General features: G+C 37.5%; 2 protein-coding genes across 2 annotated transcripts in view; one reads left to right on the top strand and one right to left on the bottom strand.

Annotated features, from left to right (window-relative positions):
* The first annotated feature begins 13,455 nt into the window (after positions 1-13,455).
* LOC311071237 (beta-1,3-galactosyl-O-glycosyl-glycoprotein beta-1,6-N-acetylglucosaminyltransferase 3-like) lies at positions 13,456-15,493 on the top strand. Its single transcript, XM_084095521.1, has one exon. It carries the CDS (start codon positions 13,550-13,552, stop codon positions 14,852-14,854), a length of 1,305 nt encoding a protein of 434 aa, XP_083951647.1. The 5' UTR covers positions 13,456-13,549; the 3' UTR covers positions 14,855-15,493.
* The window catches only part of LOC311071236 (beta-1,3-galactosyl-O-glycosyl-glycoprotein beta-1,6-N-acetylglucosaminyltransferase 3-like), a 43,387-nt gene continuing 40,970 nt past the window's right edge, over positions 14,847-17,263 (bottom strand). Inside the window, exon 2 of the mRNA XM_084095520.1 lies at positions 14,847-14,869. Coding sequence (XP_083951646.1) covers position 14,869 — 1 coding nt within the window. The 3' untranslated portion in view covers positions 14,847-14,868. The remainder of the gene's footprint in view (positions 14,870-17,263) is intronic.

Genomic DNA, 17,263 nt, shown 5'->3' with positions numbered 1-17,263 from the left:
AACATCACAAATATATTCAAAGCTTCGAGAGGGTGCTGAACATATTCTTCTCTCTAATAAAGGCAGGAATCTCTATGTGTCTATATGTCCGTTTGCATTTTGATTATTTCGAGAACCGTTCATCCAATCGACTTAAGGGAGTGCAGTGTAGCATTTGGTGGTGCAATATAGATGGACACGCGAGACACGACACGTTCAGAATTAATAAACTTTTAGTAAACTACAGAACACCGCGAGCGGGAAGCGGCGCACCTCAAGCGGGCAGGGCTTATATACTTGACGCACGCTGCACTAGCAATATAAAACGCACACACACATGTCTGTTAAATTAAGCAATACTTTAAGGTAGTCTATATTTTTCTGACTAAGGGACCGTTCGGTATTTATGGAAGGGGCCACCGGAGGAAAATAGGGGAGGGTCTATATAAAATAGGGGAGGGATTACTAAAACAAAATATGTTTTAGTAATTCTTCTATAAATTACACTGTGCAAACCAAAAGATATATACCCACCGGATGAATAAAGATCGGCCTCCACAGAACATAAAATATTATTTTTATTTTATTTTTCGTGTTCGCATTTATGTGAAAAAAAATATATATATAGGCTATATATAATGTTACGGGCGTGACAGTTCTCCATTACGGACATGACTGCTCTGAAAGCGACTTTAAAAATTTCACAGAGACCTCAAACAGAAAGCACAAAGCCTTTCTTTAAAGTGAATTTCGTTTTTTTATTAATTGTATCTTAATTTTAATCAATGTTTCATCTGGATTTAATAAATAAGAAGTAAATATAGTAGAAAATAGATAATCACGGAGGCGCGGGCGAGTGAACTGGACTATTGTCTCATAAATGAACCGAAACTCAGCGTAAGGTATGCTACTTGCCTCACAGACCTGAGAAATATATAGAAAGCTTGAAATGTCTACTTTTAAACAGAACAATTAAAAAAAACAGACTGCTTTCTGCTTATGAAATGTGCATTTCTCTCTGGCGCGTTCTGAGAAGATCGCGACGCATCGTCAACTTCATCTTTGCAGTCGACACAGAAAACACTTGTTTATTAATAAACAATAAAAATGTTTCCTTGCTATATTTGACATATTAATAATAATTACTTTTGCTGGTTCTTTGTGACAGCTTTTAGATGCTTTATTGGCAGCGCCACCCACATGTTCACCATCAGCACCGAAAACATGATTTTTTTCAAATCTAAAATCAAAAATCGTGATACGAACCGAATCGTAGGTTTGGTCTATCGTTACAGCCCTAGTAAGATGAGAAAGCAAGAGTTTATGGTTTATAAAAAAAAAAAAAAATAAATAAAAAAAAAATAGCTATCTGAACATCTTTGCCAAGCGCAAACCAGTACAGAAGTAGGCTAATCAATAAATTATCGGGGAGGGTCATGCCTTTTTTCACAAACATTTTGGAGGGTCATAGAAAAATGTATTGCTGGCGAAGGGAGGGTCATGTCTTTTTGACAACAGATCTCAAAACTCCTCCGGTGGCCCCTTAAATAAAAAACGAACAGTCCCTAACAAATTACTGACACAGTAAAGGGTAGATTTAAATTAAGAAAAACAAAATTTCAATAAAGAAAAACAAAATTTAAATTAAGAAAAAAACGAAATGTAAAATTTAAATAAAGAAAAAACGAAATTTAAATAAAGAAAAAAAACATTTAAATAAAGAAAAAAAAAATAAAAAATTAAATAAAGAAAAAACGAAATTTAAATAAAGTAAAACGAAATTTAAATAAAGAAAAACGAAATTTACATAAAGAAAAACGAAATTAAGTTAAATTAAAATCGAGATTAATTTAGATTGATAATAATGGGTAAAAAGGCTAATAGCCTATATTTTGTTTCTATTGTTATATTTTCCACAATGTCAAAGCAACGCAGCTTAACCCAAAACACAAGCTCAGGCATGCACTTCTGTCCATACAAACTCCGCTGTTCTGCGCTCTAGCCAGAGAACACTCCCGTTGCAGGGAACACTTTAGGCCAAGAGGAAGCAAATATATACATATAGCCTACTATATGCGTAGGTGGATGTGATCGGGGATTTTGGCTGTGTAACATTTAAAGCCACTTAAATGAACGAAATGACTCAAATAAAGATTCGTTCATTTTTATGAACGAGATCGAACAAGAGATTCAGTAAAATTATCCGAACTTCCCATCACTCAGTCATGAGTCATGACTCGTGAGAGCAGGGGGCGGCGCAGCGGCAGCTCAGCAAATCATATAGCCTATTTTGTGAATTGTTCATTCCCGATTGGTACACATTTTGCCGCCCTTACAAAAGTGCCGCTCTAGGCAATTGCCTAGTTCGCCTATATGGACGCGCCGGCCCTGCCTACTAGCAGTTAGTCAGGGGCAGTCAGTCTTAGTTTTCATTATCAAAGTAGGCTTATCTACATTTTTATGTAACTGATTTAAAAACCATCTTAAAGAAAATAAATGTATGTCTAACTTGTAAGACTAGTCTTAGAGGTTTATGCAACCGGCCCCAGGAGACTTGGTTCTTTCTTCAGCAGGATTCTTTATTGAGAACACGAGCTGTCGCAGCTGCAGTCATCAAGTCTAACTAAGGGAACTTTACATGGTATCTTATAGGCATTCAGTGGGTTGTCCTTAAAGGTGCTGACATTCTTTGAAAGTGTTGACCTTAAACACAGCCTTAGAGATGACCACTAAATCTAATCATCTAAAGACAATAGAGGCAATTACCCCCGACTGATAATAATGATACCCCCCAAATTGTATAAACATCACATGGTCACAAGAACGAAGACTAAGACTATGTAAACATTCACACATAGTTTGACTCTCAGTAAAAAGATCAAAGACTAACAAAACCCCTTCAATGGAAACTATATTGAATCTAATCAGTAAATTGATGCCATCATGTTCACCTTGAATGCCCAGTGCAGTGTAGTTCACCTTAGTTTTTCATGTGATGTTATGTAAGGAAGTAGGATCAGCAAAACATAAATCTTAAATTTGTAATCCTACAGTCTCCTCTTTGACAGTTCTAATAACTCTCACATAATATACAAATTTAAACCTTCATAAGTCCATTATGTGGTGTATGTTTGTTAGCATAAACCCATCTTCCAGTCATGTAACTTGAAAAAGTTACAGGCACATATAATCATATAATATGAGTTTCATAGTTCTTCTCAAAACCATAACTGTTGACATATACGACACAGGTGGTAAAATGTCGTATAAACTACATGATTACACAGAAAACCATGTAGCCTAAGAGTGAAAGTCTTGAAAATCCATGGCGGATGAATAGCTGTGAAGTCTGTTTCCTGTAGAGTCCATTTCCCACGTAGAGATCTTCATGATTTGAAGATCTGGCACTTCATTTTATTTCAGTTGTATTAAGTGATATACCAAAAACAGGGCCCATGAGACGATTTCTGAAACAAACATAAGGTCACGTAATCTCAGTAATAATGTAATAACCATCCATTGTGTTATGTACTGTATTGTATTCTCCTTTCAAGAAAACTTGAAAAAAAAAAGCCAGTGACAAAAGTAAGCAAAAGAAAAACCTTACAGGGACCCCCGTAGTTTTCAGTTTAACAACATATCAAAAGCAAAGAAGTCACACAACAATCCTGTGCAATCAAACGCATCTGCCAGCAATTATCAAGTAATTGAAGACTTTGATTAGCTTGTTCAGGTGATTATCTTACTTTGTACAAAGTAACATTAGCTGACAAAATCCAGTACAAACGTTACTGTCGCTAGTCAAAGGCAGCTGTCACAGTTGCTAAGCGACAAGTACAGAAGTCTGTAGACTAAACCGCCCCATTTAACAACGCTGAGTCTGACTTTCGGAGCCTTCAAGGGATGCAGCCTCTGAATTGGGACACAGCTATTGTCATGCCAGAAAAAGGTCCTATCCCAAACTGTCACAAACCCTACAGCAAACAATTCTTTATAATGTCATTATATGTCATGACATAAGGATGTCTTCACTGGAATTACTGGACTAGCCACACCTGTTAATTAGAAGAGAGTTTAGTAAGACTAAAAGCCTTTTAGATAATAAATAAATAATTATATAAAAAATTAGAATTAAAATAATTATATATATATAATAACCTAATGTAGGCCTACCTGAAACCCTAAACCCTGTGGTTTAGACAGATGTTAAAATAACACTTGTGCTACAGTAAAGCACTGCTGTTGTAAGACTGGAAAAACTGGAAGAGAGAGATACTCTCTGAGAAGGAAATTAACATTTGAACTCACCCTTGTGCACTATCTCACCTGAAAGTCTCACCTCCGAATCATTCTAAGCTACATTTCTTCTCCTCATCCCCTACTCCTCCTCCCTTGTTGGAAACTCAGAAGCAAAGACCGGTTGCATAAACATAGCCACAATGTTAAGACAGTGTCTTAAGTTCTAGTATGACCTACTAGCAGTTAGTCAGGGGCAGTCAGTCTTAGTTTTCATTATCAAAGTAGGCTTATCTACATTTTTATGTAACTGATTTAAAAACCATCTTAAAGAAAATAAATTTATGTCTAACTTGTAAGACTAGTCTTAGAGGTTTATGCAACCGGCCCCAGGAGACTTGGTTCTTTCTTCAGCAGGATTCTTTATTGAGAACACGAGCTGTCGTAGCTGCAGTCATCAAGTCTAACTAAGGGAACTTTACATGGTATCTTATAGGCATTCAGTGGGTTGTCCTTAAAGGTGCTGACATTCTTTGAAAGTGTTGACCTTAAACACAGCCTTAGAGATGACCACTAAATCTAATCATCTAAAGACAATAGAGGCAATTACCCCCGACTGATAATAATGATACCCCCCAAATTGTATAAACATCACATGGTCACAAGAACGAAGACTAAGACTATGTAAACATTCACACATAGTTTGACTCTCAGTAAAAAGATCAAAGACTAACAAAACCCCTTCAATGGAAACTATATTGAATCTAATCAGTAAATTGATGCCATCATGTTCACCTTGAATGCCCAGTGCAGTGTAGTTCACCTTAGTTTTTCATGTGATGTTATGTAAGGAAGTAGGATCAGCAAAACATAAATCTTAAATTTGTAATCCTACAGTCTCCTCTTTGACAGTTCTAATAACTCTCACATAATATACAAATTTAAACCTTCATAAGTCCATTATGTGGTGTATGTTTGTTAGCATAAACCCATCTTCCAGTCATGTAACTTGAAAAAGTTACAGGCACATATAATCATATAATATGAGTTTCATAGTTCTTCTCAAAACCATAACTGTTGACATATACGACACAGGTGGTAAAATGTCGTATAAACTACATGATTACACAGAAAACCATGTAGCCTAAGAGTGAAAGTCTTGAAAATCCATGGCGGATGAATAGCTGTGAAGTCTGTTTCCTGTAGAGTCCATTTCCCACGTAGAGATCTTCATGATTTGAAGATCTGGCACTTCATTTTATTTCAGTTGTATTAAGTGATATACTAAAAACAGGGCCCATGAGACTATTTCTGAAACAAACATAAGGTCACGTAATCTCAGTAATAATGTAATAACCATCCATTGTGTTATGTACTGTATTGTATTCTCCTTTCAAGAAAACTTGAAAAAAAAAAGCCAGTGACAAAAGTAAGCAAAAGAAAAACCTTACAGGGACCCCCGTAGTTTTCAGTTTAACAACATATCAAAAGCAAAGAAGTCACACAACAATCCTGTGCAATCAAACGCATCTGCCAGCAATTATCAAGTAATTGAAGACTTTGATTAGCTTGTTCAGGTGATTATCTTACTTTGTACAAAGTAACATTAGCTGACAAAATCCAGTACAAACGTTACTGTCGCTAGTCAAAGGCAGCTGTCACAGTTGCTAAGCGACAAGTACAGAAGTCTGTAGACTAAACCGCCCCATTTAACAACGCTGAGTCTGACTTTCGGAGCCTTCAAGGGATGCAGCCTCTGAATTTGGACACAGCTATTGTCATGCCAGAAAAAGGTCCCATCCCAAAATGTCACAAACCCTACAGCAAACAATTCTTTATAATGTCATTATATGTCATGACATAAGGATGTCTTCACTGGAATTACTGGACTAGCCACACCTGTTAATTAGAAGAGAGTTTAGTAAGACCAAAAGCCTTTTAGATAATAAATAAATAATTATATAAAAAATTAGAATTATAATAATTATATATATATAATAACCTAATGTAGGCCTACCTGAAACCTTAAACCCTGTGGTTTAGACAGATGTTAAAATAACACTTGTGCTACAGTAAAACACTGCTGTTGTAAGACTGGAAAAACTGGAAGAGAGAGATACTCTCTGAGAAGGAAATTAACATTTGAACTCACCCTTGTGCACTATCTCACCTGAAAGTCTCACCTCCGAATCATTCTAAGCTACATTTCTTCTCCTCATCCCCTACTCCTCCTCCCTTGTTGGAAACTCAGAAGCAAAGCCTGGTTGCATAAACATAGCCACAATGTTAAGACAGTGTCTTAAGTTCTAGTATGACCTACTAGCAGTTAGTCAGGGGCAGTCAGTCTTAGTTTTCATTATCAAAGTAGGCTTATCTACATTTTTATGTAACTGATTTAAAAACCATCTTAAAGAAAATAAATGTATGTCTAACTTGTAAGACTAGTTTTAGAGGTTTATGCAACCAGCCCCAGGAGACTTGGTTCTTTCTTCAGCAGGATTCTTTATTGAGAACACGAGCTGTCGTAGCTGCAGTCATCAAGTCTAACTAAGGGAACTTTACATGGTATCTTATAGGCATTCAGTGGGTTGTCCTTAAAGGTGCTGACATTCTTTGAAAGTGTTGACCTTAAACACAGCCTTAGAGATGACCACTAAATCTAATCATCTAAAGACAATAGAGGCAATTACCCCCGACTGATAATAATGATACCCCCCAAATTGTATAAACATCACATGGTCACAAGAACTAAGACTAAGACTATGTAAACATTCACACATAGTTTGACTCTCAGTAAAAAGATCAAAGACTAACAAAACCCCTTCAATGGAAACTATATTGAATCTAATCAGTAAATTGATGCCATCATGTTCACCTTGAATGCCCAATGCAGTGTAGTTCACCTTAGTTTTTCATGTGATGTTATGTAAGGAAGTAGGATCAGCAAAACATAAATCTTAAATTTGTAATCCTACAGTCTCCTCTTTGACAGTTCTAATAACTCTCACATAATATACAAATTTAAACCTTCATAAGTCCATTATGTGGTGTATGTTTGTTAGCATAAACCCATCTTCCAGTCATGTAACTTGAAAAAGTTACAGGCACATATACAGTAAGGAAAATAAGTATTTGAACACCCTGCTATTTTGCAAGTTCTCCCACTTGGAAATCATGGAGGGGTCTGAAATTGTCATCGTAGGTGCATGTCCACTGTGAGAGACATAATCTAAAAAAAAAAAATCCCGAAATCACAATATATGATTTTTTAACTATTTATTTGTATGATACAGCTACAAATAAGTATTTGAACACCTGTCTATCAGCTAGAATTCTGACCCTCAAAGACCTGTTAGTCTGCCTTTAAAATGTCCACCTCCACTCCATTTATTATCCTAAATTAGATGCACCTGTTTGAGGTCGTTAGCTGCATAAAGACACCTGTCCACCCCATACAATCAGTAAGAATCCAACTACTAACATGGCCAAGACCAAAGAGCTGTCCAAAGACACTAGAGACAAAATTGTACACCTCCACAAGGCTGGAAAGGGCTACGGGGAAATTGCCAAGCAGCTTGGTGAAAAAAGGTCCACTGTTGGAGCAATCATTAGAAAATGGAAGAAGCTAAACATGACTGTCAATCTCCCTCGGACTGGGGCTCCATGCAAGATCTCACCTCGTGGGGTCTCAATGATCCTAAGAAAGGTGAGAAATCAGCCCAGAACTACACGGGAGGAGCTGGTCAATGACCTGAAAAGAGCTGGGACCACCGTTTCCAAGGTTACTGTTGGTAATACACTAAGACGTCATGGTTTGAAATCATGCATGGCACGGAAGGTTCCCCTGCTTAAACCAGCACATGTCAAGGCCCGTCTTAAGTTTGCCAATGACCATTTGGATGATCCAGAGGAGTCATGGGAGAAAGTCATGTGGTCAGATGAGACCAAAATATAACTTTTTGGTCATAATTCCACTAAACGTGTTTGGAGGAAGAAGAATGATGATGAGTACCATCCCAAGAACACCATCCCTACTGTGAAGCATGGGGGTGGTAGCATCATGCTTTGGGGGTGTTTTTCTGCACATGGGACAGGGCGACTGCACTGTATTAAGGAAAGGATGACCGGGGCCATGTATTGCAAGATTTTGGGGAACAAACCTCCTTCCCTCAGTTAGAGCATTGAAGATGGGTCGAGGCTGGGTCTTCCAACATGACAATGACCCGAAGCACACAGCCAGGATAACCAAGGAGTGGCTCTGTAAGAAGCATATCAAGGTTCTGGCGTGGCCTAGCCAGTCTCCAGACCTAAACCCAATAGAGAATCTTTGGAGGGATCTCAAACTCCGTGTTTCTCAGCGACAGCCCAGAAACCTGACTGATCTAGAGAAGATCTGTGTGGAGGAGTGGGCCAAAATCCCTCCTGCAGTGTGTGCAAACCTGGTGAAAAACTACAGGAAACGTTTGACCTCTGTAATTGCAAACAAAGGCTACTGTACCAAATATTAACATTGATTTTCTCAGGTGTTCAAATACTTATTTGCAGCTGTATCATACAAATAAATAGTTAAAAAATCATACATTGTGATTTCTGGATTATTTTTTTTTTAGATTATGTCTCTCACAGTGGACATGCACCTACGATGACAATTTCAGACCCCTCCATGATTTCTAAGTGGGAGAACTTGCAAAATAGTAGGGTGTTCAAATACTTATTTTCCTCACTGTAACTTATTCTGTGTCATGTCCTTGATTTACATGAGTTTCATAGTTCTTCTCAAAACCATAACTGTTGACATATACGACACAGGTGGTAAAATGTTGTATAAACTACATGATTACACAGAAAACCATGTAGCGTAAGAGTGAAAGTCTTGAAAATCCATGGCGGATGAATAGCTGTGAAGTCTGTTTCCTGTAGAGTCCATTTCCCACGTAGAGATCTTCATGATTTGAAGATCTGGCACATCATTTTATTTCAGTTGTATTAAGTGATATACCAAAAACAGGGCCCATGAGACGATTTCTGAAAGAAACATAAGGTCACGTAATCTCAGTAATAATGTAATAACCATCCATTGTGTTATGTACTGTATTGTATTCTCCTTTCAAGAAAACTTGAAAAAAAAAAAAAGCCAGTGACAAAAGTAAGCAAAAGAAAAACCTTACAGGGACCCCCGTAGTTTTCAGTTTAACAACATATCAAAAGCAAAGAAGTCACACAACAATCCTGTGCAATCAAACGCATCTGCCAGCAATTATCAAGTAATTGAAGACTTTGATTAGCTTGTTCAGGTGATTATCTTACTTTGTACAATGTAACATTAGCTGACAAAATCCAGTACAAACGTTACTGTCGCTAGTCAAAGGCAGCTGTCACAGTTGCTAAGCGACAAGTACAGAAGTCTGTAGACTAAACCGCCCCATTTAACAACGCTGAGTCTGACTTTCGGAGCCTTCAAGGGATGCAGCCTCTGAATTGGGACACAGCTATTGTCATGCCAGAAAAAGGTCCCATCCCAAACTGTCACAAACCCTACAGCAAACAATTCTTTATAATGTGCCACACCCGTTAATTTGAAGAGAGTACGGTAACACTAAAAACCTTTATGATAGATAGATAGATAGATAGATAGATAGATAGATAGATAGATAGATAGATAGATAGATAGATAGATAGATAGATAGATAGATAGATAGATAGATAGATAGAGAAGGAAAGTAAAAAAAAAGGCTGAAACTAACCAACCTGATGGCAAATCTAGTTATGCAAATACGATCACAGTACATTACAGGTCTCAGAACACAAGAGCTTTCTTCCTTGTCACACAGGTTTTTCCCGGTCTCTGTGATTCAGGCTCAGGCATTAGCCTCAGGATAAACTCTCCGCTAAATAAAGATGCGTCAGTTGAGTGCATGAAGTGACCAACATTCCACACTTCGTTTTTTCGGTTAATTAAGTAAATCATCTGTGTATTTATGGTGCTTATTTAAAGTATTTTTTCCTTTTGGAATTTTTTGTTTAAACACGTCATAGTGCACAAGTACCTGAATTGGGACACACCTTTAAAAGTGTACTATGTAAGCAATAAGGTACAAAAGGCTGTGCTGTAAGTCATGGCTGAAGGGCCTGCAACCCCTTCAGGTGTGACTTATTCATGATACAGCACTAGCCTCGAGTACCTTATTGCTTTCTACAGTTAAACAAAGACAAAACTGAAATCATTGTGTTTGGAAACAAAGATGAAGTTCTCAAGGTGAACGCATACCTTCACTCTAAAGGTCAAACAACTAAAAATCAGGTCAAGAATCTTGGTGTGTCTTTAGAGTCAGACCTTAGTTTCAATAGTCATGTCAAAGCAATAACTAAATCAGCATACTATCATCTGAAAAATATTGCAAGAATTAGATGCTTTGTTTCCAATCAAGACTTAGAAAAACTAGTGCATGCTTTCATCACCAGCAGGGTGGATTATTGTAATGGACTCCTCACTGGCCTTCCCAAAAAGACCATAAGACATTTGCAGCTCATACAGAACGCTGCAGCCAGGATTCTTAGCAGAACCAGAAAATATGATCATATCACACCAGTCCTCAGGTCATTACACTGGCTGCCAGTTACTTATAGGATTGATTTTAAAGTATTATTACTAGTATATAAATCATTCAATGGCCTAGGACCTCAATACATTGCAGATATGCTCACGGAATACAAACCCAACAGATTACTCAGATCATTAGGATCACATCAGCTAGAAGTTCCAAGAGTTTACTCTAAGCAAGGAGAGTCTGCTTTTAGCTATTATGCCAGCCGCAGCTGGAACCAGCTTCCAGAGGAGATCAGATGTGCTCCTACATTAGTCACATTCAAATCCAGACTCAAAACACATCTGTTTAACTTTGCATTTAATGAATGAGCACTGTGTCACTGTTTGTCCGACTGTTTATACTGTGTCTTATTTTAGTCTTTATTCTAAACTGTTTTAATTATTTTTAGTTCTTTCTCGTTTCTTTATTTTAAACTGTTCTTTATTCTAAACTGTTTTAATTATTTTTAGTTCTTTCTTGTTTCTTTATTTTAAACTGTTTTGTATATTCTTATTTCTTCTGATTATTTTTAATAGTATGTAAAGCACTTTGAATTACCATTGTGTATGAAATGTGCTATATAAATAAACTTGCCTTGCCTTGCCTTGCCTTTTATAAAACGGTTACCACACAATACAAATGTGACCCCTAGGGGGCGCTACAACGCACAATTTGGATATTTAGAATAGAGACCCCAAAAACCCACGCTCCCCTTTTAGATAATTAGGCAGGTTGCGTCCAATGAAGGAACAGAAATGGGACTGATGTACTCAATTATAAATTTATTAAACACTCATAAATATAAGAATTGGCAATCAGGGCAGACAAATAGTCCCCCCAGGTAACAGTAAACAATTTTACAATAAATAGGTCACAGTGAATAAAAGCCTCATAGTAAATGAGTTACAGGGTATAAAGTCTAACAATATCAAAACTACAGTGCATAAAGTCGAATAAATAGGTACTGTTCACAAAACACTGCAAAAACACTTCAAACCAATTCGGCCGTGCAAACATACACTAACACAGCATTTCACACTTCACTAGTGAACATTTCATCACAAAATAGACGCTGTTCCTAAAGGAGATATTGCTCGATGCCCATCGGCCGAATGTTGGGAGTATGACTGCCAAACAGAAAATAAACAAGGAAATAAAACAAACACAACATTTAAATGAATAGGCTACCACAAGCAGGGATCAATCCTAAGACCAACTAGGTCCGGGTCATCCAGAGAGTAGCCGCTCCAAACACACACACACACACACACACACACACACAGGAGATACAAAATACAACAGAATGATTAAGCTCAGGAAAAACAGTGGCTAGTGACCGACGTAGGCAATCCTCGTTTTTCTTTGAATCAACGCCGTATGCCCCGTAGCAATACAATTAAGTGGTGTGGATGACTAATAACTGTGCGCACTCTCATCAGTGTTGTTTATTGCTGCAACTCTTATAGGATCACTACTCCCTATTATAAAAGCAAGTTTCTGTAAGCTCGTCACTGCTGGTACCATTGACTGGACACCATAAACGCAGACGCTGGTACCATTGACTGGACACCATAAGCGCAGACACCAGACCGAGGTTGCTGCAAGACCTATGCAAGATCACTACTCGCTATTATGAAAGCAAGTTTCTGAAGGCTCGTCACTGCCGGTACCATTTACTGGACACCGTAACCGCAGGCGCTGGTACCATTTACTGGACACCATAAGCACAGACGCCCAACCGAGGTTCTCCCCCTCGCACAGCCGATACACCAAGAGACTCACTCTTCCCTCACGCCGCACCATTTTTCTGTTCCTCTCAACACCTTTAAAGGGGTGCGTCGCTTATGCCACCTGATCCCAATAATCAGCCGGCCTTAAAGATACACTTCCCAACTCAACCACTTGACCCGCTACACAAATATTAAAGCCAAAATATATATATCAAATATGTATCAATGCAACTTTCATGAAGTAAAATCACTAAAAACCTTTACTTACGCTGGAAAAATTTGATCGATATTAGATAGCGGTAAAGACCGTCTTTATGAGTGAGTCGTCAGAAGAGAAGACATTATTGATGCTATAAAAACAGGGTTTTTTATAATAAACAATAATACTTATTAAATACAGTGGTTAAATTAACCTTTTTTCTACTGGTCTTTGTTTAAAAAAAGGTTATAAAAATGTCCAATAATTATCAATACCAAATGATATGAAACATTATATCATGATACATTTTTTAGCTGTATCGCCCAGCCATATGCAAAGGTATGAAAAGAAGAGTAAATGCAGCTGATTACACATATTTAGGGCATGAGGTCGTTTTGCATGTTCAGCAACATTACTTCAGCCCCAGTTATGTGACAGCAACACTGCCAACTCAAGAAGTTTAACAAGTGCAAACATAATCCATTCACCAATAGGTAAGATAACCAGCTTCCTCAACGAGACCACTGTTAGTTTCAAAATCAAAGACACATATTTGTTACTTTAAATTTTCCTTAATGTTTAAAAAAGTGTCTCTTTTTTTCAAAACATATTGACAATCAGACCTTCCAGGAAAATAATAGTCACACCTCTGCTGAGTAATAATTACTATGTCTAAAATTTCAGCCCTTCCCCTTTGTATGATTTGCTGGCTTTCGCTTCCTGCCACATTGTTCTGGTATGTTAACCAGAGAGACTGTTTTATACCTCACTGACACAGGTCTCCTCTCCTGGCAGGTTATAATCTTAAAGAAATTAACATGGCATTTAACAATCAGAGGATTTTGAAAATTATCTCCATTCTTTCTGTGAGTACAACCTTGACCGTCCTCTTGATGAACCATCCAGAACAAAGGACAAATTGTTCAAATAAAGAAGAGCCGGTCTTGAATCACTTACTAAAGCAGGATGTTGGAGAACTACAGGCTTGTTCTGCTATTATCCAAGGAGACATGGATGGAGTGGACAAGGACAATTTCAGGAATCTCATGACCTCGAAAAAGAAAACATCCCTGCTATCAGAGTCATTTTATCTCAACGCAACCAAGGATTGTCCATCCTACATCCGAGACAGAGGGTTTCTGACACTTTCTCTCAGTAAAGAGGAGAGAGATTTCCCCATTGCTTACTCCATGGTGATCCATGAGAAGATTGAGATGTTTGAAAGGCTCTTAAGAGCCATTTACACTCCTGACAATGTGTACTGTGTTCATGTGGACCAGAGGTCTCCTGAGATCTTTAAAGAAGCAGTTAGGGCCATTGCGTCCTGTCTGACCAACGTGTTTGTGGCCAGCAAACTGGAGAATGTGATCTATGCCTCCTGGTCTCGAGTTCAAGCGGACATCAACTGCATGCAGGATCTGCTCAAGTCACCCGTCCAGTGGAGGTATCTGCTCAACACCTGTGGCACTGATTTCCCCATTAAAACCAATGCTGAAATGGTTCAGATCCTAAAACAAATGAACGGAAAGAACAGTTTGGAGTCTGAGACTGTAGAGTCTAAAAATTGGCGCTGGCAGTATCATCACAATGTTATGAACGATGTGATTCGGACCGATGTTAGAAAGTCACCCCCACCAATACAGAGCCCTATGTTCTCAGGAAATGCTTACTTTGTGGTTTCAAGAGAGTTTGTGGATCACATCATTAAAAGAAAAGAGATTCAAGATTTCATGGAATGGGAGAAAGACACATACAGTCCAGATGAGCACATGTGGGCTACGTTACAGCGGATGCCTTCAGTACCAGGATCAAACCCTCCAAACATAAAGTACGAGCAATCGGACATGAACGCAATTGCTCGTCTAGTGAAGTGGAGCTACCATGAAGGAGATCTAAAGAGTGGGGCTCCCTACCCACCATGCACTGGGACGCACAGACGGGCGGTGTGTATTTATGGAGCTGGGGACTTGAAATGGATTGTGAAGCAACACCATCTTTTGGCAAACAAGTTTGATCCAGAAGTAGATGATGTGGCAATCAAATGTATGGAGGCTTTTTTAAGGTACAAAGCTATTTATGGTCGATCATTACTAACAGTTAATAAATCTGACATTATTTTATGATGTTTTTAAAAACATGTTTGTAAATATTGGGGAAATGGATGTTGATATGTAATTGTTTAATACAACATGTTCTATGCTGGTCATATTGCAATGCAAACTATCAAATAAAATGTAAATTAAATTAATAGTTTGGCTTCATAAAATATTTGATATCGCTTTCTTTGTGTTTGTAATGGAAATTTTTATTCTAGCCAGCTTATACCATACATGGTGTTAAAGAAACTGCAAGTTGCATGTCATCTTCTTCCTTACTGCTGAAGAACGAGGTCAAAATGACATTTGCAGAAAGGACAGTTTGTTCTTTCTAAATACAGATAAGCTCGCTTCCACTAAGAGCAAAGGTGTTGCATTGGAAAATATATATTCAATTGTTTTAATGACATATGTGTGTAAGTGTGTGCATATAACCATGGGGTGTTAGAATAAGTGTGATGAGTTTTGTGTATATAAGCTGGGCAAAAAGGAGAAGTCAGTGCGCTTCTCATATCAGACTCTGTTCATTAACAGTACAAAAAAGAAAAGGTAAAGGCTGGGTCGATGATCTGGCCATTTTTGAGCTTCTGTCAGCTTTTTCAGTGTGTTATAATAATGAACATGCAGTGATTACTTAAATAAAATGCATTCTAGAGATATTTCATAGATGACGAATCCTTGTTTTTAATGATAAATGGCAAAGATAATCATATCCATCTCTCTTCCAAAGCTGTGACCACTTTTTTGCTGTGACTTCACACACTTGCATCTATGCAGCAGTTTAAGCAAGTAATTTAAGAAAGGAAATTCTTCTGTCTGTGCTTACATTGACTGCTCTTCTTGGCACATTTTAACCACACATCCTGTGTTTGCTTAATTTCATTTATCATATCTTCTATGTCAAGATTCATTTGCATAGAATAAATGAAGTTAATTTGCAAAAACCGATAAACGCCACATTTTAAACAAATAAACATTGTCACAAAAGCCAGTTTTGCCCACTGTCAAGGCATCGGGAGTTCACGTTTTACAGCAGAAACCAACAAGCAGCCTTGTTTGTGAACACAACACGATAAGTCCGTTTTAGTGACTCAATGCGTGGTATTCAGATCAGGTGACAAGGGTGTTAGTCACTTCGAAAAGACACGCTAGCTTTTTTCGCTGGTAGTTCTTTGACATCAGTTAGGTCCTGGGTTTAAGAGATTATTTATAATTTAGATGTGTGTGTGACACAATGTGCATGACCAAATACAAGCATATCAATTTATAATAAACCAACTACTCTATATTGTGCTGAATTTACATTTATTATTTGCAAATGAATCTTAACATAGAAGATATGATTCGAAACAGAAAATGGTGCATACACAGGATGTGTGACCACAAAAAAAAGTCAACACAAGCAGAGATAATCCTACACCTACATAATGTCTTACAAAACGCCTCTGAATATCCGTGTCTGAATATAAACTAATGTTTGTTATGCTGTAACAAATCCTGAAACAAGGAAACAAGCAGCAGGAAAATTCTCCATGTTTAGATCAAACATTAAGCAGAACCAAGAACATGCAAAATGTTTGATAAAATCTCTTCCTACACAGAACTAATTTGACTACACATGAATGTTATTATAGCAGGTTTACAGAATGTCTGGATAATTATACACTCTTGGAAGTTAATGTAGCACTTGAGTTCACACAATTAATCGAAATAACATTGAATAAATTATCTTCTTTTTTTTTTTTGGTTGAGTGTTTGTAGTTCAAATCGAGTCCTCGTCCAACACACAATGGGTTGTGGGCAATATTAGCCGTTGAGTGTGCCGGAAAAAGAAGACCATCCAGGTGTCTTTGGAATACTCATTTCAACATACTAGGATTTGGGTCACACTAATTTCCAAAAGGAAACACAATGCATTAAGAGCCTGGGAGTGAAAACTTTTTGGTTAATTTGGTTACAGTTAATTTTACTTAATTTGTTTTCCGGGAAACATGCAAGTATCTTCTGTTGCTTCTGATGGGCAGTACTAAATATATATATTTTTATATTTAAACAAAATAAGAAAAAATTGGATATCTTTATTCTGTTCAAAAGTTTCCACACTCCGGCTAGGGTTAGTTCCCCCAAAAAATGACAATTCTTTCATTAATTACTCACCCTCATGTCGTTCCAAACCGGTAAGACCTTCGTTTATCTTTCGAACACAAATGAAGTTATTTTTGATGAAGTCTGAGAGCTCTCTGATCCCCCATAGACTACAACCTTATTACCACTTTTAAGGCCCAGAAAGTTAGTAAAGACATTGTTAAAATAGTCCATGCTCCAGAGGTTCAACCTTAACGAGAATACTTTTTTGTGTGCAAATTCTTTTTAAAATAAATAAAGGCTTTATTCAACAATTCGGAGAATGAGAAGTCCATCGTCACATGGACTTTT

The sequence above is a fragment of the Abramis brama genome, assembly GCF_963993115.1.
Source record: "Abramis brama genome assembly, chromosome: 20".
NCBI classification, from domain to species: Eukaryota; Metazoa; Chordata; class Actinopteri; order Cypriniformes; family Leuciscidae; genus Abramis; species Abramis brama.
The sequence above is the reverse complement of the archived record's forward strand: the minus strand, read 5'-3'. Positions and strand labels throughout refer to the sequence as shown.

Bases quoted from the DNA above. Each gene is read 5' to 3' on its own strand.
- LOC311071237 (XM_084095521.1), top strand. From the start codon at position 13,550: ATGGCATTTAACAATCAGAGGATTTTGAAAATTATCTCCATTCTTTCT.